The sequence below is a fragment of the Nomascus leucogenys genome, chromosome 11 (genome assembly GCF_006542625.1).
Source record: "Nomascus leucogenys isolate Asia chromosome 11, Asia_NLE_v1, whole genome shotgun sequence".
NCBI classification, from domain to species: Eukaryota; Metazoa; Chordata; class Mammalia; order Primates; family Hylobatidae; genus Nomascus; species Nomascus leucogenys.
The window spans coordinates 4,014,385-4,040,479 of NC_044391.1; the positions used below are offsets into that span (position 1 = coordinate 4,014,385).

At 39.6% G+C, this 26,095-nt stretch overlaps 1 protein-coding gene across 4 annotated transcripts in view; it reads right to left on the reverse strand.

Moving 5' to 3' along the window:
- The window catches only part of PAK5 (p21 (RAC1) activated kinase 5), a 314,727-nt gene that overhangs the window by 135,288 nt on the left and 153,344 nt on the right, over positions 1-26,095 (reverse strand). For all 4 annotated transcript variants that reach the window (XM_030821975.1, XM_003252622.3, XM_030821974.1 and 1 more), the window contains exon 3: positions 1,527-1,741. In XM_030821975.1, coding sequence (XP_030677835.1) covers positions 1,527-1,730 — 204 coding nt within the window. In that variant the 5' untranslated portion in view covers positions 1,731-1,741. The remainder of the gene's footprint in view (positions 1-1,526; positions 1,742-26,095) is intronic.

Consider the following 26,095-nt stretch of genomic DNA (forward strand, 5'->3'; position numbering starts at 1 on the left):
CAACTTTTTAAAGATATGGTCCACCTTATTATATGATCATTAGTGAAGTGCTTGCCTTCTCTTAGGGAGAAAATTATGTTCAATAGTAGGATATTGCCACACGCAAACTAGTAGAGTTGGTTAGTCAGTTTCTAATAAATATCAATTGATATCTGTTTAAAATGACAGCCTCCTTTTGTTCCCAAAGCTTTGTCTTCTCAAATATCCATTTTTGTGTGTGTGTGTGTACTTAACATTTTAGTTGGTTTGAAAAGTTTTGAAATTCTACCAGAAAATCAAACTCACAAAATGCAGAATTATAAGACTCTGTATTGATCTTTGGGCAGAACAGACTCATATGTTCAATACCAGAATAGAATGACCAGCACTGTGCATGAACAATGGAATCACAGTTCTAATTTAGTCAGGTCACGTGATATTTCATAAGCATTTCCCATAATGCATCAGCTGTTCTCTTTCTTTGCATCCCTTTAAAAATGTATTCAGTTTTGTTCTGCATATTATTTAAATACAGTTTATGCAGTATTCATGTTAACGCAGAATAACATATTCAAAAAACACAGATGTCTACTAATATAATGAGCAAGGAAAGAATCTGAACTTCAAGCTTTGTATAGATTATGAAACTCTGGAATGATCCACTGGATAATATGATTATAAATTTCAATGATGTTTAACTCCCGTAGAGAACTTTTGGGCAATTGCCTGATAGTCTATAGAATTCTTATCATTCTGAAGTGCAGAAGAAAACTGCAATCCCTGGATTTTCTTTGTAATAATTGGCATAACTGAAATTTTTTTGGGTCTGCTTTCTGCTTATGTGTAATTACTTTTATGAGCATTTATTGCCAAAAATTTCCTAGCTACATATTTAAGATAAATTATATCTTATTCTAGGACTCAAATTACTTGCCTTTATTTGAAATAGCTCTCTCTTAGGCTATAAAGACAAATTTGAAAGCTATAAAGACAAATAAATATGTGCATATATATTTGTATATATATACACACACATATTTATTTGATTATATAAACATATATATGTATATGCCTATATATGCATATGTATATATATTTATAAATATTATTATTAAAATCTATTGGTAGTAAATTTTATATGAAAGAAAAGTTTAAATATTTTGAGAGCAAATGGAAAACAACAAAAGGTAGTCTAATGTTGGTCAGAAGCTATTGCCAATATTAACCAGAGTGGATGGATAATATGCTTCAGTATAAAGTCTAACAGAAACACCATTTAAAGTCAAAATAAAAATGTCCTATTTTGTGATCGTATTTTATGTGTCTGATTTTTAAAAAAATCACATCTAAAGCCGAAGTTCCTTTTCATGTGCTGTAATTTATAAGAAATGGTGAAAATTATAATCATGAAAGAATGATTGTGAATAATCTGTGAATGTTAAAAAATATGTAGTTTGGCATTTTATAGCTTGCTTATAAAGCTGATGCAGTGCATCAGATAAGAGCATGATTCTTAAGCCCAGCCAAAGATGGAGCCCTCACCATACCTTCATAGGAGCCAGCTGGATGGGTGTGATGCATGAAGGGTCCACCATAGGCTTTGGCCTGTTGGCCGTATCTGCTAACAGGCTGTGCCACTGCTGGGGAAGGCCGGTAAACTTCTGCTCTTGTGGATCAAACCCAGTATGAACCCTGTGTTCAAAGTTGGATGGGCCAGATATTTCAATCTTTTTCTTTTTCTTCCCAAACATGATGCCAAAACCTGGGAAATATAAATAGAAAAGAGGCAGCTGTTTATATCTTGCCAGTAGAAGACCATGAGAAAGCTATTGTTAATTCATTCAGGGCAACATCTTTTCAGTTATTCCTCTAGATCCCAGCTGCAAAAGATAAAAGTTGAATTTTCGGGGTGTGTAAATTAGAAAATTTTATTCAATTTTTTTTGTTCCCTCCTTAAACTTCCCATGTGGATTAGAGTTCCCTGCCCCATTGACTTTGATTTGGCCACGTGACCTGCTTTGACTATGGAGGGAAGAGACAGTTAGCAGGTTCAGGGCAGAAGTTTTTGGAGGCATTGTATGTTTCCACTTTTTCCTTGTGCTCCTGTCACTTGCCACAAAGATCTCTCTCTCAGGTAGATGACACTTCCTCAGCCTAGGTCTTGGAAGGAGAGATGCATGAGGGCAGACACAAGGCCAACCTCCAGTCTGAAGCCAAGACCAGGCAAGCTCAACTGAGATATTGTTGAGCCACGGCTGACTTGCAAATAAGAAATAAAGTATGTAATGAAGCCACTGAGATTTTGGCCTTGTTTGTTATATAGCATTATTAAAGCGGACCAGTACACAGGGAGAAACATTTCAAAGTTTGGTATGTACTTAAAATCCAAAACATTTGTGGGGAATAAAATATATGCATACATGAAAAATGGGTTGATAATGATAGTCACCACGTAAAGGATCAAACAAGTAAATATTTACAAAGCGCTTAGAAAACCATCTGTCACAAAGTAATTACTTCAAGTATTAATTATACACTTCTGGACAAATATACAAGCAAGTTGACTGATATTACCTGCAGAGAAGGGAACCAGGGGAAGAAGGCAGGGAGGAAGACTCACTTTTCACTGTATATTATATTTACAATTTTTTACAGTGTACTTTACCTGTTTGAAACAACATAGTTTACCTGGGTGAAACATAGCCAGTGACCAGAATACCTCTAGAAAATATGTAAAATAGGCAAAGTGTGCTTTACGGTGTTGAAAACACATAAGGTAACCTGGGTTTGCATCCCAGGTAGGTCACCTATTCACTGTGATCCCAGATAATTGCTTTTTCCTCTCTGCATCTACTCATCTGTGAATAGAAAAATCATCATTTTGAGAATCCTTTCAACACTGCATGGGCATTGTAAAAGATGATGTTTTGGCCTACGTGTTGATTTGTTGAGGAAGATTTATCTCAGCGCTTGGACTGAAATAGGTGGGTCATATATTCCTACACTTCTTTTTTTTTTTTTTTTTTGAGACAGAGTCTCGCTCTGTCGCCCAGGCTGGAGTGCAGTGGTGCAATCTCGGCTCACCACAAGCTCTGCCTCCCGGGTTCATGCCATTCTCCTGCCTCAGCCTCCTGAGTAGCTGGGACTACAGGCACCCGCCACCGTGCCCAAGCTAATTTTTCTGTATTTTTAGTAGAGACGGGGTTTCACCGTGTTAGCCAGGATGGTCTCGATCTCCTGACCTCGTGATCCGCCCACCTTGGCCTCCCAAAGGGCTGAGACTACAGGCGTGAGCCACTGCGCCCAGCCTATGTTCCTACACTTCTATGTATATATTCTTCACAGCATTTACCCACTTGTGATTAATTAATTACATATAATGGTGTGCTCAGTGTCTGTTTTAACTACTAGAATGTAAGATCCATGAGGGAAAGGATGCTTCCTGCTTTTTCATTACTGTTTGCCTGGCCTATAGTAGGGCTCACAAAATATTTGTTGATGGACTAAAATCACCCTGAGCAGCACATTTATTCAGTAAATAGCACATGGGGTTGGAGCTCCATGTTCTCTCACTCTCCTCTACCTCCCTTCATCCTCTGTTAAAACTGTTACTTCTTTTAAACACTTGTCCCTGTGCGGTAAGCAGGGTCTTTCCATGCCTTCCAGTTTCCTCAAGTTCCTTTTCCATCCTCTACCTACATAAATATTCTCTCAGCAATGCTCAGATCACTCACAGCCTTCACTCCCTGGACTCCGTCAAAACCCATCATTCTGGTTGTCACTTCAGACTAATTTGGAAGGGCTGTAATGAAAACTGATGAAAGATTATAAGGACGTCAACTACCTTGATATATTATCTTTCCTGGAAAATATAATTATAATTTAAAACAATTCTATAAGTACTTTAGTACAAGTAGGTCAATAAATACAAGTCAGCTGACCTTAAACGCTTGGGCACACCCAAACCAAAGTGTCAAGAAGTAAAGGAACCCTGCTGTCATAGACTGCTGCTGAGATGGCCCACAATGTTTCATTCTTCCTGGTATCCATGCCTTCAAGGAGGCCTCTCCCACACTGACCCTGGACTTGGATATATAATTTGCTGTGACCAATGAGACAAGAGAAAATATGACACCAATACGCACTGTGCCTGCACACTGGGGCTTGCCTGCCCTCTTGCTGTACTTAGAAACAGCAGTCAGCATGAAAACGAAGCCAGCCTATCCTGCTGGAAGATGAGGGGCCATGTATCCCAGTTTCCTGTCTCCCCAGCCAGCAACTAGTCGACCCTGAGAAGCAGAGCTGCCCAGCTGACCAGCAGCTATCCACGTGAGTGAGCCTAGTCAAAACCAGCAGAAGAACTTCACAGTTGAACTGAACTTAAAATTATCACTTACAGAATCAGGACACAAATGAATGGTTTTTTTTCGGCTTTAAACCATTATGCTTTGGAGTAGACTGCTACACAGAAAGAGCTAACAAAACAAAAACCCTGATTATCATCCTCTACCTTGCATCTTCAGATGCTTGCCATTTTTAGGTTTCTATTTTAGCTGCTTCAAAGTTTCAAGTAACAACATCCAATCTGGGTAACTATATTAGCTGTTACACAATTGAGTGCTAACTCAAAGGAGTTTTGATTGTGATATTACTATCTGGTTGAAGGCCTGGAATGTTTTCAGTGGCAGGAAATTACACCAATAATTAGCTCTATATACCATCTCTCTGAATTATTTAGTGAGCATAAGATACATTTGAAAATATAATTTGGCCATTTGTTGGCTGAGTCTGCTTGACAGTTTAAGAAATTTTAGCTATGACCATTTTTTTAAAAAGCAAGGTAGAAATTATTTCAGAAAAATCATTTGAGAAGAGTGTCTTGGCCTGTATTCATACCTGAACAAGCACTGAAAATGCTAGGTCAAATATTTTTAGAGGCAGAATAGAAATGTCTTATTATTCCCTTTCTCATTGTGAATTTCCCCGTGGTTGCTATGCCACTCAATGAGAGCGTTGAAAAGAAAATATCAATGAACTAATACTGTTTCTGTTTTTAAACAACAGAGTTGTGGAGAGGAAATCCACAGCCGAATTAATCTACCTACACTGCATCGTGTGATACAACACAACTATGATTTCAATGGTCAAACATGCAGTTCTACCTCTCCAGTAAGTTTGAGTTAAAGAGTTACAAAGGAACAACTTAAAAGGAAAACACAGAACAGCTCTAAATCCTGAAGCAATATTCCTGGGAAGTTCACAGGTGCAGAGACAAAATCTCCAAGATGTACTGTGACATTCTATCAGCAGTGGCTACTACTCTGTTAGCAAGGAGGAGGCCCACACTCAGGTGAAAGACAGAGACAGGGTCCTAGTGCCTTTTAGCACCATGGGACAGAGGGACCCCTAGTAGGGAAGTGAAGATCTGCTTGGCAGGTTATTTCTTCTCTCTGATGTGCTCATGCTCAGTCTCTACCTACTAGGGCACTAAAAGTTCAATGCGTCTTATCCCACATTCATGGTAGCCCTCTGTCAGGGGTCCCCAAGACCGCCCCCAGCCTTGATGATTCATGAGGAGAACTCGTAGACTCTGCATACAGTCATACTCGTGGCTGTGATTTATTACAGTGAAAGGATGCAAAACAAAATTAGCGGTGGGAAAAGGTGCATGGGGCCAAGTCCAGAGGATACCAGGTGCAGGCTTTCAGAGGTCTTCTGGTGAACTCACACGGGTTGTGGTTAATTCCCCCAGGACTGATTGTAACAACACACGTAAAAAGCCATCTACTGGGGAAGCCCATCAGAGATGAAGGGCCTGAGGATTTTATTTCGTACTGGTCACACAGGCACCCCTTGCTTAGTCCATATTTAAATTCCAGGAGGAAAACAGGGGTTGAACATAAACCTTTTTTTTTTTTTTTTTTTTTTTTTTTTTTGCGTAAACAGTTTAGGCACAGCAAGCCTTTCTTTATCAGGAAATGGTGAGGAACTTGCTAAAATCCAAGTTCCCAGATGCCAACCAAGGGCCAACCTGGCAAATAGGCTTTTTTCTAGGATATGCATCCTGAAGCCTGCTAGACTAACTCTTTTCTGCAGAGGAGGTGTTATTATCATCGCCCTTTCATAGAAGAGGAAACAGATGCTCAGAGTCCAGGTTAGAAACCTGTAAAACTGGAGATTTAGAATCTCAAAACACAAGCTTTTAATCACTTGTGAGAGCAATGTATGGCTGCCCTGTATTTACCTTCTCTGCCAGTTACACCATCCTACCTTTCTTAGGGAACCCAGTTGGTGTGGATGGTGAGGTTTCTTGGGTCCTGTGACGTCTCTCTAGAAAGGCCCTTTCTGAGAAATTACAAACTGTGTCACTGAGCAGGTGCAGCTGAGCAGCCTTTCCTATAGAAGAAAAGATCCCTGCTGCTCAGCACCCATGTAAACCAAGGGCACAGCATACCTCCTTCCACTCCTCAGTGTCCAGCAGACCTACTTCCTAACAGCTGCGTAGGTATCTTTCAGTACAGAAAGTTACATAGGTTTAAAAGTAGGCAATTCAAGAATTAATTTGAAGTATTTCTTCATTTCTTTGCTGCATTATTAAACACTTTATTATTTGTTTCAGTATGTGAATATTCACCTGGCAGTTTGATTCAGCATTAACCAAGTTGGTTCCTTAGCTAAATAAGTTTGGGAAACAATGAATTACATAAGGTCCCTTTGTGGGACATTTCAAGGTCTTCATTATGCTGGTATTAGTTTAGTTCCTAGAGGAGGATAATAAACAGATCACAGAGTCCTTGTTTCTGAAAGTTTACTGCAAAACTCACAGCAAACACTGCTTTGATGGATGGTTTCAGTCACCCTATGTTCTTCTATGAAAGATAAGTCTTAGAAGTCATAGAAGAGACTGAAGGAAATCCAGATCCCCAGACTCCAATACCCCATTTCTGCTCTGACATCTTCATGGTTATCTCAGCCCTCAACCTGTTCTCAGGGACAGCCCAGCTCTGTCCCTAACTTAGTGGGTTGCCCTGCCTTAAGCATATGCCTAGTCTAAAAGCTCCAACATGCAGGCATCTCCCAATTCAGGTCTCTGTGAACAGGCATAGGGAGCAGGGAGTCAAAGAAGAAATAGCAGGCAAATGCAGCAGCACCTGGTACTATTCGAGTTGTGCAGGTTGGGGTGATGGCACAGCACCTCATTAGGGACCAGAAGATGCTACTTAAATAATATTCATCTAGGACAAACTGTGTGTCAGACACTGCTCTATATGTACCAATTCACATATTCTGTTCACAGTAATTTATATTGTAAGGACTATCATTATTTCTGCTACACAGACAAGGAAACTGAGGCCTATAGGAGTTAAAAAAAAAATGTGCCCAAGTTCACTCAAGTAGGAAGAAACTGAAATGGAATTGAAAACCTGGCAGTCCACATTTTGAGGACACATTGGTCCATGCTCTGCTGACTTGAATACTAGTCCAGCCCCCATGGTGCAGCATGCTGTGTGGCCCTGGCAGCCTCTCTCAGATGGAGAGCCATCCATTCTACATGGAGTTAACTCCAGATATGCATAGCTCCTGTAATTGTTTGGATAACTCAATGAGAAGGTATTAGAAGGAAGCCCTACAAGGGACTGGATGATCTGAATGTTGCTTCCATGATAGACAAGGGAGTGGTTAATACTGCTCATAATATCTGGTTGCAAAGGGGACTTTGCTGGTTCTTCTGAGTTGATACACTACAACTCTCTCCCCAGCCCCAGATTCAGTCTCTGCTCTTCTCTGTGCCTTTAAGTTGATTTATATGACTGCGTCACTAGAGCTTCCTTGTCTTTGGCTTCTAGGGAGATTTGACCAATTAGAGGCAATGTGCAGGTGGAGAAAGAGGTTGGGTATTTATTCCCCTGGTTTTCTTCGCAAAATTCCCTGGTTTTCTTGCCAAACTTATTTCTCTGGTTTTCTTGCCAAAATTCCCCAATACGTACAAGCTTCTGTTGGCATTCCCTTTTCCCTCCAGTTTTCCCTCCAGTTTTTAGTCCCTGTAGGGCTAGATGTGACGTCTTCCTACAGTTTTTAGTTTGTGGGTATGCCTACATTTTTTATTGGTTCTCAGAACCTTGCTTACATGTGCCAGGTAAACCCTTCTGGAGGGCACCTTCTGCTTCCCGCCAGGACTCTGACTGGCATGTAGCATACTTGTGGGGCTTATGGTCCCCACTACCCAGGATTCACCAGCAATGCCTAGGGACTAGGGAATAGCCACAAGAAGCCACCACCCATTAAAAGAGGCCAAAGTCTCCATTAGCCATATGGAGACCCCTGCTTCTTGCATGTATTCCTTTATAACTATTTTAAAAATATTTTTGTTGCCTTATTTTTCTCTTGGGCATAAAGCTTGAGGTGTTCAAGAAAGCAAGATGGGCATTCTGTGAAATTACTTTCTTTATGAAATTATCTAAAGGGTAATGACAAAAGAATTTTATCAAACAATCCTATTGCCTCCTCAGGCAGCCCATTTTCTCATTAATTTGGGGTTGTGGTTGAAAGCAGGGACCCAGACTTCCTGGATCTGAATCTGAGTCCTGCTACATTTATCAGTTCTGCATACTTGAGCAACCTGCTTTGCCTCCTTTTGCCTCAGTATCCTATGATAAATGGGAATAATAATATTCTCCCCCTCAGTGGGTTGTCGTGAACATTCAGTGAACTAAGATATGAACAGTGGCTTAGATCTGTGTCTGGTTCCCAGCAAATACAATCCAAATTAGGATTTTAGGGAATGGAGTAGGAACTCTACTACAAACCAGGTCCAATCAGTGGCTGAAGTGCCATTTCTCATCATATCAGGTGGACACGCAGAGGTAGAGGAGCAGCTACTTGACCCCTATTACAAATTGAGAAGATTCCAGCATTCTTCAACCTTTTCAAAACAATGACTCGTGGCTCAGTCCTGTGTCCCATCAACAGCAACATTTTAAGGTTAATGACATGGATGGTGGTGATGGTCACACAAAAGTGTGAATGTATTTAATGCCACTGAACAGTACAATAAAAATTGGTTAAAATGGTAAATTTTTTGTTATGTATATTTCATAATAATAGTAATAAAAGATAATGACATGGATATGCCCCAGGAGCTTTGATTGCATGGGAGGAAGTAGTTGGCAGGCAGGAGCCATACTGAAGATGGGGTGGGGTACACACAGCGTGGGGTGGGGCAGGCAGAGCAGGAGTTCACTTATTAGAAAACCCTTTTGTTCATATCCCCCCTCAAAATCTCAAATTGTAATATAACATTTGGGATTAAGAAAGAAATATGTCAAACTGTGTCGATCTAATAAAGAGTTAATATAATTACTGAACTATTAAGGTTTCCAGTCATTCAGCCAGCTAGAGACATAGTAGAAAGAATAAGACCACAGAATTTTAAAGTGGTGACTTTAACATACCTCTTAAGAGTGAGTCTTTTCTTACTGACTCCCTCATGAAGAGAGATTTTTCTTTTCTTAGCCTCAGATTTATTTTCCAGAACTTGGTACATGTAATAATGGAAATTTAAGTACTTTAGAAATACCTACCTGTGTTCATGTAATTTAGATTTAATGACTGGCCTGTCACTTATGGGAGAAAGGTGGCTCTTTCAGAAATCACATTACAGAGGGGATGGCACCAACCACACCATCCCCTTTCTGAGATGTCATTGCTCAGATATACATTTATTATAGCCTCAGAATCAAGAACAAAAGATTCTCCAGGCTTTTAGCTATGCTGATTTTAGGGAAAATACAACATGGATTACATATTTGAGATGCATAGGAAAATATAAAAATCTTGGGATGGGTTCAGCATATAATCTAAAAATAAAGTTGTTTTCTAAAAAAAAATCGTTCTATGTCAAAGTTGTTATAAATGACATAGTTTCCTTTCCTTGGTTTCATCTATTACAGTGTTTCCTAACAGGACCCATCGGACAGTCACTGTGTTTCCCTGGGTGCTTCCCACTCCAGAAGAAACTGTATCAAAGCCTGTTGGGTGAATACAATGATTATCCTTGTACCTGGTCCCCATTTCTATTGCACAGATGCTCATTTTCCAGTTGCTTTGTGACCTGGGCCTGTTTTTTTGACCTGGGTCATAATTCAAACACACTTGCCTTCTCGACAGGTGTAGAAACAGCTGTAGCCCCTTTTCTTCTTTTGTGGATCTGATTCTGGCTTCTAATTTCTACCATTGGGATGTAAACCCTGACTTCATACCTGAATCTTTGTTTCTTATTTGTCCTTCTCTACTTCTGTGAATGTCTTAGACCCTTCCCTCTGATCATGATGTTTGGATCTTACCTGTCTGCTGGTTTCTTCTTATATGAACTTTCTGATTCTGCCCTGATTCTGAAATCTGTGCCCACAGTTGGATTTAGCATATACATTCATCTGAACTGCACACTTCCTAGACCCTCAACATCATCAGACCTTTCTGCTCTAACTCAACCCCTCGTCCCGGCTTCAACTCCTCACCCTGGCTTCAACTCATCCCTCTCAACTTTCTGCAATATCCAACATCTAGTATTGACGAAAGGCACACTTTAAGGCAAACATATTTAAATTTGAATCATTTTCACATTGTCAGAATGAAAACATAATATTGAGATAATAGCAAAGAGAAAATCATGGGTTTTAGAGTAACATCAACGTAGTAAGTACTCAGAAAAACTGCATGGAAAATGTGTTAAATATAACAGTCAAAAGCCACTACTTCACCATGGTTTTATTCTTTACTATAAGTTTACTTCTCCTTCATGCCAAAGATTCCAAATATGGAGACAGAGCCCAAACTTCTCTCTTAAGCTCCATGTCTATGCTTCCAAAGCTCCTTTTGGATTATTCTCATTTTTGACACTCAGCATCTCCAAAACTTAACTCATGATCTCCTACTTGCTCTACCTGTTTCTTTCCTACATATCTCAATCCTTATATAGATATTACCCCATTGCATTAAATTGCGGAAGCCAGTTCTGAGAGTTCACTTTGCCTTTCTCTTCTGCATCATCCTGCACATTCAATCATCATCAATTCCTATCCATTCTGCTCCCCAGATGTCCACTACATCTATACCCCTCTCTGAATTCCCACTGTATTAGTTTCCTAAAGTTGCTGTAACAAATTTCCACAAACTTAGCAGCTTAGATAATGCAGTGTATTTTCTTACAGTTCTGGAGGTCAGAAGTATAACATGGGTCTCACCGGGTAAAAATCAAGGCATTGGCAGGGGTATGTCCCTTTCTGGAGTCTCTAGAGGAGAATATATTTCCTCGTCTCTTCCAGCTTCTAGAAGTCACTTGTATTCCTTGGCCGATACTGCATCTCTCTCTGACTGTTATTCCAGCTTTCCCACTTTCTTTTTCTTTTTCTTTTCTTCTCTTTCTTTTTTTTTTTGGACAGGGTCATGTGCTGCCCTCCAGGCTGGAGTGCTGTAGTGTGATCTTGGTGATCTTCCTGTTCTTGGCTCACTGCAACCTCTGCCTCCCAGGTTCGAGCAATTCTCTGGCCTCAGCCGCCCGAGTGGCTGGGATTACAGGCATGCAACCATGATGCCCAGCTAATTTTTATATTTTTAGTAGAGATGGGGTTTTGCCATGTTGGCCAGGCTGTTCTCAAACTCCTGACCTCAGGTGATCTGCCTGCCTCAGCCTCCCAAAGTGCTGGGATTACAGGCGTGAGCCACCGTGCCCGGCCCATCTTTCCCATTTTCCTCTGACTCTCTTATTTTGTCTTTCTCTTCTACTTTTAAGAACCCTTGTATTATATTGGACCAGCCTGGATAATCTCCCTATTTTAAAGTCATCTTATTAGCAACAGCAATTCCACCTGCAACCTTAATTCCCCTTACAGACTTCAGGGATTAGGACGCTGACATCTTGCAGGGAGGTGTCTACCACGCCCATTGTCACTGCTCTGTCCATGTCGCATCACTTCTCTCTTAGGCTACTATAAAATTATCCAGCTCAGTTTCCCTTCAACTAAATTTGCCCCTGCCAAGCAGTTTTCCACACTGTAGGCAGACAAATCTTTTGAAAAATATAAGTCTGTATCATTCTCTCTCTCTCTTAGACCTTTTCTATGACTTCTCACCGACCTTAAAAACAAAACCAAACTCTTTGTCAGAGCTTACAAGGCTCCTGGGGACCACCTCTTGGTACCTCTCTAACTGCATAAATTCCTCCTCCCTTTCATTAAGCCTTACCATCCTTAGTCACTCCCATTACCTTAAAGCCCCTCATCCCCTCCAAATTCTCCCTCCCCTGCCTGTCTCCACCTTCTCATCTTGGCCCTCACCCAAAGTCTCTTTTCTGGTCTCAGATAAAATGGAACTTCCTTAGGGAGGCCACTTTAGACCCCAGAATACCTTTCTTCTTACGTGCTCCCACAGTTCCTTGTCTATTGGGCTACAGAAAAGATTATTTCAAATTACAGACATGCATGAACACATTCTGTCTACCCTGTCCGTGCCACCATCATTTCTCTCTTAGGCTGTTACAAAGTTATCTAGCTCAGTTTCCTTTCCACTAGACTTACCCATCCAAGCAGTTCTCCACCCTGTAGGCAGACCAATGTTTCTAAAATGTATGTCTGTATTATGCTCTCTCTCCTAAACTTTTTCTATGACTTCTCATTGTCATTACACACAAATCCAAACCCCTTATCCCAGCTCACAGTTGTGGATGGTTCAAACAAAAAGAAGAATACAAAATAAAAGCTAAAAGGGAATTACTTTGTTCCTATCGCAAAGTTTCAAATCCAGACCATTTTCTATTTGTTTGTGTTATCCCTGCACACATCCTGATTTTTTATACACAAATATAAGACCACTCTAAGTACATTGTGTGGGACTTGCTTTTTTTTTTTTTTTTTTTTTTGAGTCATTTAGCCTATTTGGTGTGTTCTGTTAAAAAAAAAATAAAAAAACAAACCTTGGCTATCTTTCCATATCAGCACACATATCACTTACTTTTTAAAGTCTCCATAGCATTTTATAAAATGGAGTGTACTATAATTCATCTACTGATTATTTTATTGATTAACATTTAAGTTCTGGGGCTCTTAAAAACATCGTCCCTGTGAGAACTCTGCTAGATGTATCATTCTGCATAAATACGAGCACGTCTGTGGCATAGATTGTCAGATGTGGAAATAATGGAGGGAAGGCATATGTATTAGTTTGCTAGGGCTGTCAAAACAAAGTAACACACATTGGGTGGCTTAAGCAAGATAAATTTTGTTCTCACTTCTGGAGGCTGGAAGTCCAAGATCAAGTTGTCGGGAGGGTTGGTTTCTTCCGAGACTTCTCTCCCTGGCTTGTAGATGACATCTTCCTCCTGTATATGACTGTGTCCAAGTTTCCTTTTCTTATAAGGACAAGGGCCATATTAGATTAGGAGCCAAACTAATGACTTCATTTTAATTTAATCATCTCTTTAAAGTCCCTAACTCCCCAGTTCAGTCACATTTGCAGGCACTGGAGGTTAGGATTTCAATACATGAACTTGGAAGGTGGACAGAATTCATCCCATAAGAGCAAGCATGTTTAAAACTTTTAAAATGCTAGCAAGTTGGCTTTCAGAAAGCCTAGATACTTTCCTTTCCTACCACCATTGTTGGAAATCAAAGTTGGTCTTCCTTAGCAAGCCATAAGCCCCTTAATTTCATTTTGATCTTATCTGTGCCTGGCACATAGCAGATGAGCAATAATATTTGTTGAATGAATAGTCACTGAGACAAAATATTTCCCTTGATAGAGACAATTCATGGTTCAAGCAGACTGGCTTCTAACAAGCAGACAGCACACAGGGTGAGATCAGCAGCATGTGACAGGAATGCATCCCAAATGCTTCTAAGGAACCCAGATAAACACACAGCTTTTCAGGGGCAGAGTGGGAGAGAGAGGACCCAGTCCTCTTTGATTTTTTCCTTGTATGTTTTTATCACTCCTACAAAAATATTAATTACCTGCTTGCTGTATACCAAGTACTATAGGCAAGGCAGTGGTGATTGAGACCTTATAGAGTAGAAAGGAGAAGAAAAACCAAGCACAGTGAAGTCTAGAGTCAGTCTTCTGGGTTCAAACCTTTGTTCTTCTACTTACTGGGGCAAATTACTTAATCTCTTTATGCCTCAGCTTTTCAATAAAGTGCAGCTAATTAATATCTATGTCAAATGTTGTGAACCTTTAATGAGTTAATACTTGTTAAGCACATAAAACACTGCCTGGCATGGAATGAGCATTCCATAATTGTTATCTATTATTATTATTATAAAGGAAAAAAATAAAATGTTACAGAGATGAAGAGTCCACAAATCTCTCCACACTATCTTCACAACTTTCTGTGAATTTGTAATAATGTTTTAAAAAGTACACACACAAATGTACACTTTACTTGAATTGTACCCCCATATGTATATCTTACATAGGGTACCGTATCGACACCAGGATTTTGGCATTGGTACAATGTATGTATATATGTCTATGCCATTTTATCACATGTAGCGATTCCTGTAACCACCAGCACAATCAGTGTATAGAACTGTTCTATCCCCACAAAGACGTGCTATCCTTTTAAATTTACATGTTCCCTCACAACCCCCACCATCGCTAAGCCCTGGCAACCTGTAATCTGTTTTCTGTCTCCACAAATATATAATGTTGAGACTGTTATTTAAATGAAATCATAGATTATATGACCATCTGGGATGGTTCTGTTTCCCTCTCAGCACGAGGCCCTAGTACTCCATCCACGTTGTTCCATGTATCAATAGTTCATTCTTTTTTATTGGTGAGTAGTATTTCACGGTATGCACGTACCATACTTTGTTTAACCACTCACTCATTGAGGGATAGTTTGGTTGTTTCTAGTTTTCGGCTATTACAAATAAAGCTGGTATGAATAATACTATACAGGTTACTTTTTGATCACTTGTATTACTAATATTTTTACATTGGTTATATGTTAAAGTGGTAAACATTTTAGATAAAATGAAACAGATTAATTAAAATTAGTTTTACCTCTTTTGTGTTTCAAAATATGACTACTGGAGTATTTAAAATTAAAGATGTACCTTACATTATACTTCTACTGGACAGCATTATGAAAGTGTAGCTTGTAGGAGAGCAGCTGCCTGCCTACTTGTGATACAGATTTCGGGTTGGGAATGCTTTGAGTTCAACCTTTATGGATAAGAAGGGGCAGGTCTTGCGAATTTGAGACAGAGCATTCCAGGCAAAAGGAACCAAGGATAAAGGCCTCACGAGAGAAAAGGATTTGCCTTGTTCAAGAAACAAAAGCAGCTCCTGTGGCTGAAGCAATACTTATTTAAGAGGAGAATGAAGTGGTCCACCATCTGTAAACATTGTCTAGATAGTCCCAGATTCTCCAGGTTTTTTAATATTTTACATCAATGACACTAATATCCAAATACACCCATCTACTTTCTGAAGGTAATGACTAGGAAAACTTGATAAAGTATTTTCACAGTAAGTCTTTTAGCGAAGTAGGGTTTCCCCAAACAGATACTGGCCCATATTTTAATCCTGGTAATACCACTGTTATTTGTTTGTTTAAAACTTACTGGTAATTATGAGTAGATTAGTCGATCAGTTAGCTTTGGCTGCATATCACACCATCCCAACACTTACTGACTTAAAATGACAACCATTTATTTGGCCCCAAATACTGTGGGCTGATAATTTGTGCTGGGCCCAGTTGAGTGGTTCTTATGGTCTTGCCTGTGTTTATTCATATGTTCTGTGGTCAGCTATGGGTTGTCTGGAAACTGACTGGTTTAGGATGGCCACATGGACTCTCATCTTTCAGCAGGGTAGCATGGGCTTGTTCTTGTGGTGGTATCAGGGTTCTGAGAGAGCACAGAAGAAATACCTCCTGAGACCTAGGCTAGGAAAAGGCACATAAGATTGGTTCCACCAGTTTCTATAAACAATGCAAACTATAAGACCAACCCAGATTCAACGGGTGGGGAAATTAGTCTGCTTTTCAAAGGGAGGAGCTTCAATGTCACATTGCCAATGATTGGCTACTGTGAGACATAGAGAATTAGGATTATGTTTGCAAACGACCACAATAATTAATAGTGGCATGCTTCTAAGTGGTTAAAAACTGGCTCTGAAAAAAGGGTAAACAAACCCTGATCGTAACGTCTGTCAACTTTTATGGTGCAAATACTTTCGCGTAGCTAATTTCAAGCTACCAATGTGACATTGCAGAACATTTTTTTAATTGAAAAAATATTTTTAAAGATGAGCACAATTGGCTGTCACAAGCTCATGTGAGCCAGCTCCAGCATACACTAAGAATAAACCCTAATTCTGGTAGTTGGCAGAGGAATGCTGTAATTTCTGGAACTCACCACTCAAGATATCACACTGAGATCTTCTGCCCTCTGTTAAAAAGGCAATTGGAAAGAGCTACATGTCCCAGCAACAGGTAAAAAGCACCCCATATAATTGGGTATAGAGACTTTAAAAGTCTTTGCAAGAGTAACTATGAGATACATGGTAGGAGTTGTTCTCATCTAATTATCAAACTTCTCAGGTGATTGAAAATAGCATTGTGGGTGTGTGTGCATGTGTACACACAGCTGGCAATCAAAATGAGATCTTCCATAAATCATAATTGGAAACACTGTCAAGTTTAACAATATCAGAGCCTGCTTTCTTTCCTTCAATCTTCAAGAAGATAAAAACTGAGGCATAGGAATTTCACATCAAGCCAGAGAACCTTATGTAACCTTAATTTTGCTTTATTTAGATTGGTCAGATGGGTCACACAAACATTTGCATAATTCTGCTCTTTTCCATCTGAGGGTCATATGCTAGCACCACCTCCTGGTGAGAATATGGGCTTCATATGGGCAACTGCAATGGTGTTTGACTTATTTCGAAAAATAAGTTACTGCTACCACTTGTTTGAAAACCTCAGAGCTGTCCATTTTCTTAAAGTTATGGTAGAAATAAGTTGTCAAGCTGCCCACTTTTAATGTCATTGATTATATGAATTTTAAACAATAGAGTATTGGGTATAAGAAACTTTCCTGTTGAAGAAGACTGGGCCAAATAAGAAGGGAATTTGCTGTTATGAGTAAAGAATGGAATCTTCTTAGTAGTTAAATACTACAAAGTTCTGGTACAATTTTAGATAAGAAATCATAGTTCTTTGGGGTTTTGTTTGTTTCTTTCTTTTAAACCACTACAATCTGTTATTGGATATTGCCTTGTCCCCAAACGATCCAACATTCTGAGCAAATAGAAATGGTAGTCCTGTTGACATGTCAGCTTCAAACTGAACTTTCTATGCATAGAAACCCCTGCTATGGTGTATAAGTCTCACCTTCTGACTCTTCTCTTCATATTTGCTTCTCCATAACAGCAAGTATGCCAAAGGGGAAGGGCAAGAATGGGCTTGGTTTGTGCAGCCTAAGTCAGATGAACTGAGAGTCACAATAAGAGCAGCAAAAACAACAATAACTAGCCTCTGACTGCCACTCCCTTCCAAATCTGAAGTTGCCCACTTCTACTGTAAAATCTTTTCAGATTCTCACTTACAGCCTGCCACCTGAGGCTCTCAAACCCCAGAAGAACCTGAGGATAATCCTGGCATGAGGGGGGTAAAGGCAACCAGGGCACTAAAGGCTTTCATAATTATACAGCAAAACAGAGGCACTGTACATGGATTACAGAGTAAACTGGCTGTGTGCAAGTGAGAAGTGATTTGCATTCCAAGCAAAAATCTGTGGTAGATTAAGATTATTTTAATTTTCTCTCCAATTTTTTTTTCCCCTTAGGCCTCCCCATCTTTTCTTTGACAAGTATTTTATTGTGCACCTGCTGAAGCCGGGCACTGTCCATGGTACTGGAGATGCAGTGGGGAGGCAGACAAAGATCCTTACCACCCTTATGGGGCTCTCATGATAGGAGAGAAAACAATAAACAAGTAAATAGGAAAATTACGTAGTATATCAGAAGATGATAAGGCCCGGGAGAAAAAAATAAAAGCAGAAAAGGGAATGGCGAATGCCGTGGCAGGGGAAAAGAATTTTTATATTGTATGGATAGGGATGAGAGGATGTCCTTAAGAAGGTGATATTTGAGCAAATATTTGAAGTTAGAAAGGATACAGTTCATTAGAGTATCTGGCCAAAGAGTTCTAGTAAGAGTCAACAGCAAGTGCAAAGGCCTGGAGATGTGGATATGCCTGGTGGGTTCAAGGAATAGCAAGGAGGCTTGTGAACCCGAAGAAGGGTAAGCGAAGGGCCAAACAGGGGGACATGAGACAGAGACAGAACAGGAAGTCAGGCCACATAGGGCAGTGGTTCTTCAAGTGTGGTCCCAGACCAGCAGCATCAGCATCACTGGCGAGCTTGCTTAAAAATGCAAATTTTGGAGTTCCACCACAAACCTACTGACTCAGCAGCTCTGAGGGGTGGTGCAGGGAGACTCAGCCATCCATTTTGACGAAGCTCTCCAGATGATTCTGACGTGCACTCAAGTCTGAGAAGCTGTGATTGAGGGCATCAGCTGCCACTGCAGGGCTTTGATTTTTTTTCTATGAGTGGAATGGAAATTCATTTGATTGTTTAATTACTTAATCTAAAACAATCATTTGAGTTTTGATGTAATTAAGTGATTGTATGGTTTCCAGGTATATTCATTTTCCTAGACCATGTTGGGGCTCAGAAACTAATACCCCAAAATATGGCATTTTGACATGCTGAACTGAAGAAGCCTCAAGGATCCTCTGGCCTCCCTCCACCACCCAAAGTCTATCCCAAAGAAGCTGAAGTTCCTTTATCTGCCTAAGATCCAGACCCACCAAGGTGAACAATTGTTTTTTGCTTCCTTTCTCAGTTATCTCATTATCTTTTGCAGAAAAGAAGACGAAGATGTGACCACACCTGAGAAGACCTTTTTTATGGGCATAATGAATTGTCTCCAATGACTATGTAAATTCCAGAGAAGGCTATTTACAAGCTAATATTTATTCCCCTTTCTATCATTTATTGCCCCTCAATAGAATTCTTCTTCTCCCACCTCTCATAACTGGTCTTACCAGGATACAAGCTCCCATTCTTTCTTTAACCTCAAGATAAAATATAAGTTTCTATAACCTATTGGAAGAGGGGTCTTCATTCTAAAGGCATTTTAGAATGCTTTCATTCTAAAGGCATTTATTTAATGTCCCTACTAAAGGCATTAAATAAATTTGTATGTCTTTTCTCCTATTAATCAATCTTCCTCACATCAGTGATTTTTCAGTGAATCTTTAGGGGCCAAAAGCCTATGGCTCCTACAACCACAAAAGGTAGCACAGTGAAATGATCATTTAGGATATGTCTCCTTAGCATGGTCTCCTGGGGGCCTTCTTCAGCCCCTCTGGGCTCTTCTCTGGACAATAGCTGGTCCTGGAAGACAGAAGGCCCTTCAGATAACTATATACTGCAATAGAAGCTTGGGGTTTATCTGTAGAGGTCTTTTACTATGATTCTTGGAATTTTAATATATCTAATATATAATTTAGCATAATTTGGTGCCTATGTGATGGGAAAATCAGCAAAATATTGTCAGTGCTATACACCACGCATTGGGAGTTAATAACAATTGCATTTCCAACTGTGATCACTTCTTGGTCATCTTTTCTAAGATAACATGATGATGTTCACCATGTTCAATATGATCATGGGAATGCCGGTTTAGGATGATGGCGCTAACAAGGAGACTACCTAAAATGTCACCAGCAACAACAGCAACAAAAGCTTCACAATGTTTATGGATTTCACATGCTCCCCTTTCTGTAATATGGAACTCACCCTAGAAATTAGGTGCCCAGCTTACAACTGGGCAAACATGTGCCCAGCTCCCTTTGCATCCAGGTATTGCCATGTGACTCATCCTGGCCAATAGCATGTGCACAGAAGTGAAATAATTCATTTCCAGATTAGGGATTTTATGTTGGCTGGATGCAGAGAAGAACGAAGTGCAGGGGTGGTGGTAAAATTTCAAGGTAGAAGGAGTCTGGATCCCTGAACTGCTGTATGGAGGAAATCCACTAGCTGACCAGGAGCACCTGCACTGGACTTCATGCAAGCAAGAAATTAAATTCTACTGGACTAAGCTAATGAAGTTCTGGGGTCTAGTTGTTATAACAATGGGCATTACCCTAATATACTTGTCATTTTTTTTTTCTGATAACAACACTATGCTGTCAGAAAATAGCATTAGCCTCACATCAAAGAGAAAATAACTAAGTATCAGAATGAAATCACTTGCCTAAGGTCACTCAGCTAGCTAGTGGCAGATACAGGATTCATGTCAAACTCCTCTGGCTTTTAATATATGTTTATTACATTATATTTAATGAGCCAAGGAATGGAATGCAAATATAAAATGGCAACAATGGTGGTTATTAGCCACCATGTAAATTTTCAGCAGTAACATTTTTAAGGAAGACTGTCAATAGAGCTATCAATAAAATTATCACATAGTTTAGAAGATGGATTCTATTGTAATATATTATAGCAGATTAAGTTTTGTTCCTTTAAATGTATAAATCAATGAAGGCAAAACCATTGCAATGGTAAAATCTGAAGTGATTTGAGGCAATATTTTGTTTTTACCCAACCTTGATTTTAGTCTAGAAGTTTTACATTCCTACGAAGCAATCCCACTATGTGACTGGCAGCTTGTTGGTCTGGCAAAATAACCTCAAGGAAGGAAATATTGCTAGAATAATAACTCCTAATTTCTGTGCCTGAAGCTGTGTCTAAGAGGTATTTAACGTGAAGTTTCTAGCGAAGTTTATTTAAATAGCATTGTCATTTCCCTCTCTCTGTTATGCATAATAATAAACCTTTGAAATTCAAATCTTTGAAAAATGCCAAAATGCATTTTCCTCTCCAACTTAATACTACTATTTAATTTGGGTAAGTTTGTAGAACAGTGGGATCTCAGGCACTTTTAAAATGGAAACGGGCTTATTGTTTCTACTTTCAATAATGTCAGATTTATGAAATATGTAAACTCAGCAAAAATTACCCTTCCCTTTGGAAATGTAAGGCAGGAATACACTTTGGAGACCATATCCAGCAGGCTTTTTCTGAGCTCTCGAGTAAAGATAAGGAATCTTACATTACCATTGAGAGGGTCAGTTTTAAAATATATTCCCTCAGTAGGAGAAGATGCAAACTTTTTGAATAACACAAGTGTTTAAAGGTATTGTTCTATATTTCTACTTTTCTATGTGTAACTGGCTTTTGTTGCCTCCTGTTTAAGAATCACAAACTAGAAATTATCCATGGGCTCATCAGTAGTAGAATGCATAAATAAATTGGGGTATATTACTACATTGCAATGCTACATAGCAGGGAGAAAGACCATTTGGAAAAGTTCAATGAATTCCACAAACATAAAGTTGATTGAAAGAAAAAGGCAGCTACAAATAAGTGCATATTTTATCTTATGAGGGGGGATTTTATAAATAGGTCACAGGCAGAAAGTCCCTTCCATCAGGATTACACTGTACCATAGAAAGAGCCCCAGATGACATATCAGAATGGTCAACATAGAGTGACGTGTCTTCTCTGGCATTCAATTATCTCACCTGAGCAAGGCTCCATAGATCCTAACCAAGGGTGTAGAGCTTTAATGTAAACTGAAAGGAGCTCAGCATTTCCTTTTCTCCCTAAACTGTTCAATGGGTTGACACCCTCTTTATAAAGAACATGAGAAAAGTCATCACAAGAAATGCTTCAACCTCCAATGGTTCCCTCCAGTAAATCAGACCTCAGTCAGTCCCATCCAGCTCTAAAATTCTATGATTGATTCTTAGCTGTTTTGGGAATCAGGACTATGGAAATCAACAAGGCATATATCAAAAATGGCTGAAAAACTGCAGTATTACAGTATCTGTACTGCATTATCTACCCAGAAACAAACATTGTGATTGCACAATGGAACTTTGTCAGATAGCCTTTAACACTTAGGGAGCATCATTTCGATTTATAAAATAACCAAGAGATTTGCTGCTGCTGTGGTTTTTAATTATTTCACCCGCATTCTTCTGTAGTTATCGTCTTGTGTCCTTAGTAGTACCAAAGGCAATATTCATGCTTGGATGATAGTCATTGTTTTAAAAAATGGTTCATAGCCTTCAGCTTCATGTTACATATTATAGCCTCATAAATACAAGGCTAAAAGACATTTACAATCAGAAAAACATCCGTTGAGACGCTGCCTTGACCCATAAATGTCTAATCATTTTACTAAAAAAAAAAAAGAATCCCTCAAAAAATGGGTATGGGAGGCATATTTTGGTAGTACAACTTGTGAGTCTTTTTTTTTTTAAACAGGCAGAGTCTTGTTCTGTTGCCCAGGCTAGAGTCATGATCATGGCCCTGAACTCCTGGGCTCAAGTGATCCTCCTACCTCAGCCTCCCAAGTAGCTGGGACTATAGGTGCACACCACCATGCCCGGCTAATTTTTTTCTATTTTTTTTTTTTTTTTTGTAGTGATGAAGTTTCCCTGTGTTGCCTAGGCTGGTCTCAAACTCCTGGGCTCAAGAGATCCTCCCATCTTGGCCTCCCAAAGTGTTGGAATTATAGGCATGAGCCACTGTGCCTGGCCAACTTGTAAGGCTTGAAAGGACAACTGGATAGTCACCATTGTGTATCAGTTATTAAAATGATGAGTTATTTGATAAAGCAGGAAATGTGGCATTCAATTTAATATCTCATCCACCCACTCCCCCGGGCCCTCAAATCCATTCCTCCTGGCCACGTGAATGCTGGCTGGAAACTTTAATTTTCAAACTCCCTTGCTGCTAGCTGTGAACATGTGGCGAAATTCTTGCCATTAAGATAGGAGGAAATTATGTGTGACTTCTAGCTTTTATTTATTTTTCGAGTCAGGGTCTTGCTCTGTCACCCAGACTGGAGTGCAGTGGCATGATCACAGATCACTGTAGCCTCAATCTCCTGGGCTCAAGCCATCCTCCCACCTCAGCCTCCTGATTAGCTGGGACTACAGGTGTACTCCACCAGGCCTCGCTATTTTTCTTTTCTTTTTTTTTGAGATCAGGTCTCGTTATGTTGTCCAAAAGCTGACCTTGAACTTCTGGCCTCAAGCAATCCTCCTGCCTTGGCCTCCTAAAGTGCTGGGATTACAGGTGTGAGCCACTGTGCATGGCTGGTCATTTTTCTAAAGATATAGAAATGCTTGCCTTGGACTTGGCCCCTATTTTTCCTTCCCACTGCTTAGAAATGGTGATAATTAGAAGAACCTTGAAAACCATATCTTAAGGATGGCAGAGCCTCTCAGTTTGACTGGATCCCTGGGTTATGTTGTGGACTCCATGGCCCAGGCTATTAAGAAAGAGAAATAAGCCTCCATCTTTAATGTATAGGATGTTTTAAGACTCTTTGCTACAATATCGCAGCCTTTTCCTTAACTAGCGTGCCAGGAAAGTGCTTTCTGTTTAGTTGTAAATGAACTGAAGAAGAAGGGAAGGAGGAAGGGAAAAGTACAGTTCAGCATTATTTCTCAGAATAACAGAAATGAGAAAGAATCCGATATAACTTTACAAAGATATTTACAGACATGCACTCCATTTGAGGGCATAACTTGAGTCATATAATTGAAATTAGCCACTTACTGTATTGAAAGAAGCATGATATAGCCTCCTGACTGCCCACACGAAGCCACTAACAGCAAGCTGGAGTCCAGTGACAATAACAGAAAGAATGAAAGGGCAGGCATCATTCTTCAATGCAACGGGAACTTGGAAAAAAAAAAAAAAATCCAACAAAAGCACACCACCGCCAAAAGGCAGAATCAAAAAAAAAAAAAAAAAAAAAGAGAAAGAAAGAAATAAAGAAAGAAAAGAAGAAAGAACCACAGAAACAAAAAGCAAAACCAAGTAGGAAATACTACCGTGGAGACAAGTTCTGTTCCACAACATTTTGAGTTATGACATTAGATTGCCTGATCAATGATATCCATTTCCTTGTTCTCCAAGTGGCCTTCCTACTTCTGGCTACAATGTCTCCCCACCTCCACCACCAGAAGCTCAGATGAACAATAAAAAACAAAACAAAATGCAAAACAAAACAAAACAAAAAACCAAATAGCAAAAAGTTGTTGAGTGCTTCGTATGTGTGTTTGTATCTGTGTGTATGTATGGGTATGTTACTGGTCACATTGATTTGTAGCATAACTCTATGAGATATGGATGAGTATTGTTACTATTCTTAGTTCTAGATGAAAAGATGACAACCTTACAATGAATCAGTGACAGATCTAGTCTTCCACATTCTTAACCACAATGCCATATTTCTCCTTCTCAGCCAGGGCAGAGTGTGATAGATTAAACATGGCTGCAAATTTTGTGTCCCTTCTTTCATTAAGATGTAGAGTAGATCGGGCATAGTGGCTCATGCCTGTAATCTCAGCACATGGGAAGCCGAGGCTGGTGGATCACTTGAGATCAGGAGTTTGAGACCAGCCTGGCCAACATGGCGAAACCCTATCTCTACTAAAAATACAAAAATTAGCTGGGCGTGGTGGTGTGCACCTGTAATCCCAGCTACTTGGGAGGCTGAGGCAGGAGAATCTCTTGAACCTGGGAGGCAGAGGTTGCAGTGAGCTGAGATGGTGCCATTGCACTCCAGCCTGGGCGACAAGAGCAGAACTCCATGTTAAAAAAAAAAAAAATTGTAGAGTGTAATTCTCCTCCTCTTCAGCCTGGAATGCCATAGTGACTGTGGCAGAGTTATGCTTTGCCAGTCTGTGTTCAGGCCCTAAGAGACTAGCAGCTTCCATTCACTATCTCCTGGAGCACTTGCTCTTGGAGTATTGAGTTCAACTACCCTGAGTATTGAGTTCAACTACCCTAGCCATGTACAAGTGCTCCAGTCAACAGTCCCAGCTGAGCCCAGCCCTTTATCTGTTCCCACCAAGGTCTACATATGTGAAGCTATCTTGGATTTTCCAGAAAGTTCATCTTCTAGTTGCATACCACTGGGGAAGCTCTAATAATACCTTGTGGAATATAAAAATCACCCAACCAAATGTTGACCAAACTCCTGACCTACAGAATCATGAGATATCATAAAGTTTTCTTTGTTGTAACACTAAGTTTCGGGGTCATTTGTTACACAGCAGTAGATCACTAGAACATAGAATTTCCTAACTTAAAGGCCATAATGATATATGCAGATTTATATATGTGTGTTTATTCCAAATGGTTCCACATATGAAATGAGAAATTGTTGCATTCTCTGTTAATACCTTTTCAAAACATTTCCTGCCTAATGTGTTTAATAGTATCTAAAATCACTTAAGTAATAGTAGCTTGCTAGTATTAAGGATATTCATTTTTGAATATATGGTTAATAGTTATACCAAATAGATCAGAAGCTGAGAAATGGAAATTTGAGTAGAATCTCCTTGAACCATTTGAGTCATGATAGCTTCCACTGAGAACAAGAGGAAAGAACTATTTTCCTTAAGAATTGCTTTTTCACATAATTTGTCCTTTAAAAAGAGAAGCCATGTGTAAGGGCATCCCTCTAAGAATTTAAATTCATAGCTCTCTCATACAACCTAAGATAATAGCACATGTACTCCTAAATTCATACCGAAAGCACATAAATCCAACTGAAGTGGTAATAGAAACCTAAACATAAAGCCGGTACACATCTATGTCTTTGTTTTTTTCAGAGGAAATTTTGAGCCTAATAGAGTATTTTCATTTTTTTTCCTTCGTGATATGTTGCCTGTAGAATGTATAAGGGAGTCTATTTTTGCCTGAATTTAAATCCTTCATGATTAGATGAAAAATATGTTACATTTATACACAAAGATGATATCTACCTGCCTTCAGCAGGATGCCAGATCATGAAGGCTGAGTCATCCACTCTTTCTCCTTTGCCCTTTCTTATAATGAAGGAAAATAGCCAGGATTAGGTAAGGGAGTCAACAGATGGACCAGTAACAAGGGGACTGGCCACTTGGAAAGGGAACCTGTGAATTTTACGAGAGCGTAACACTGAGAAC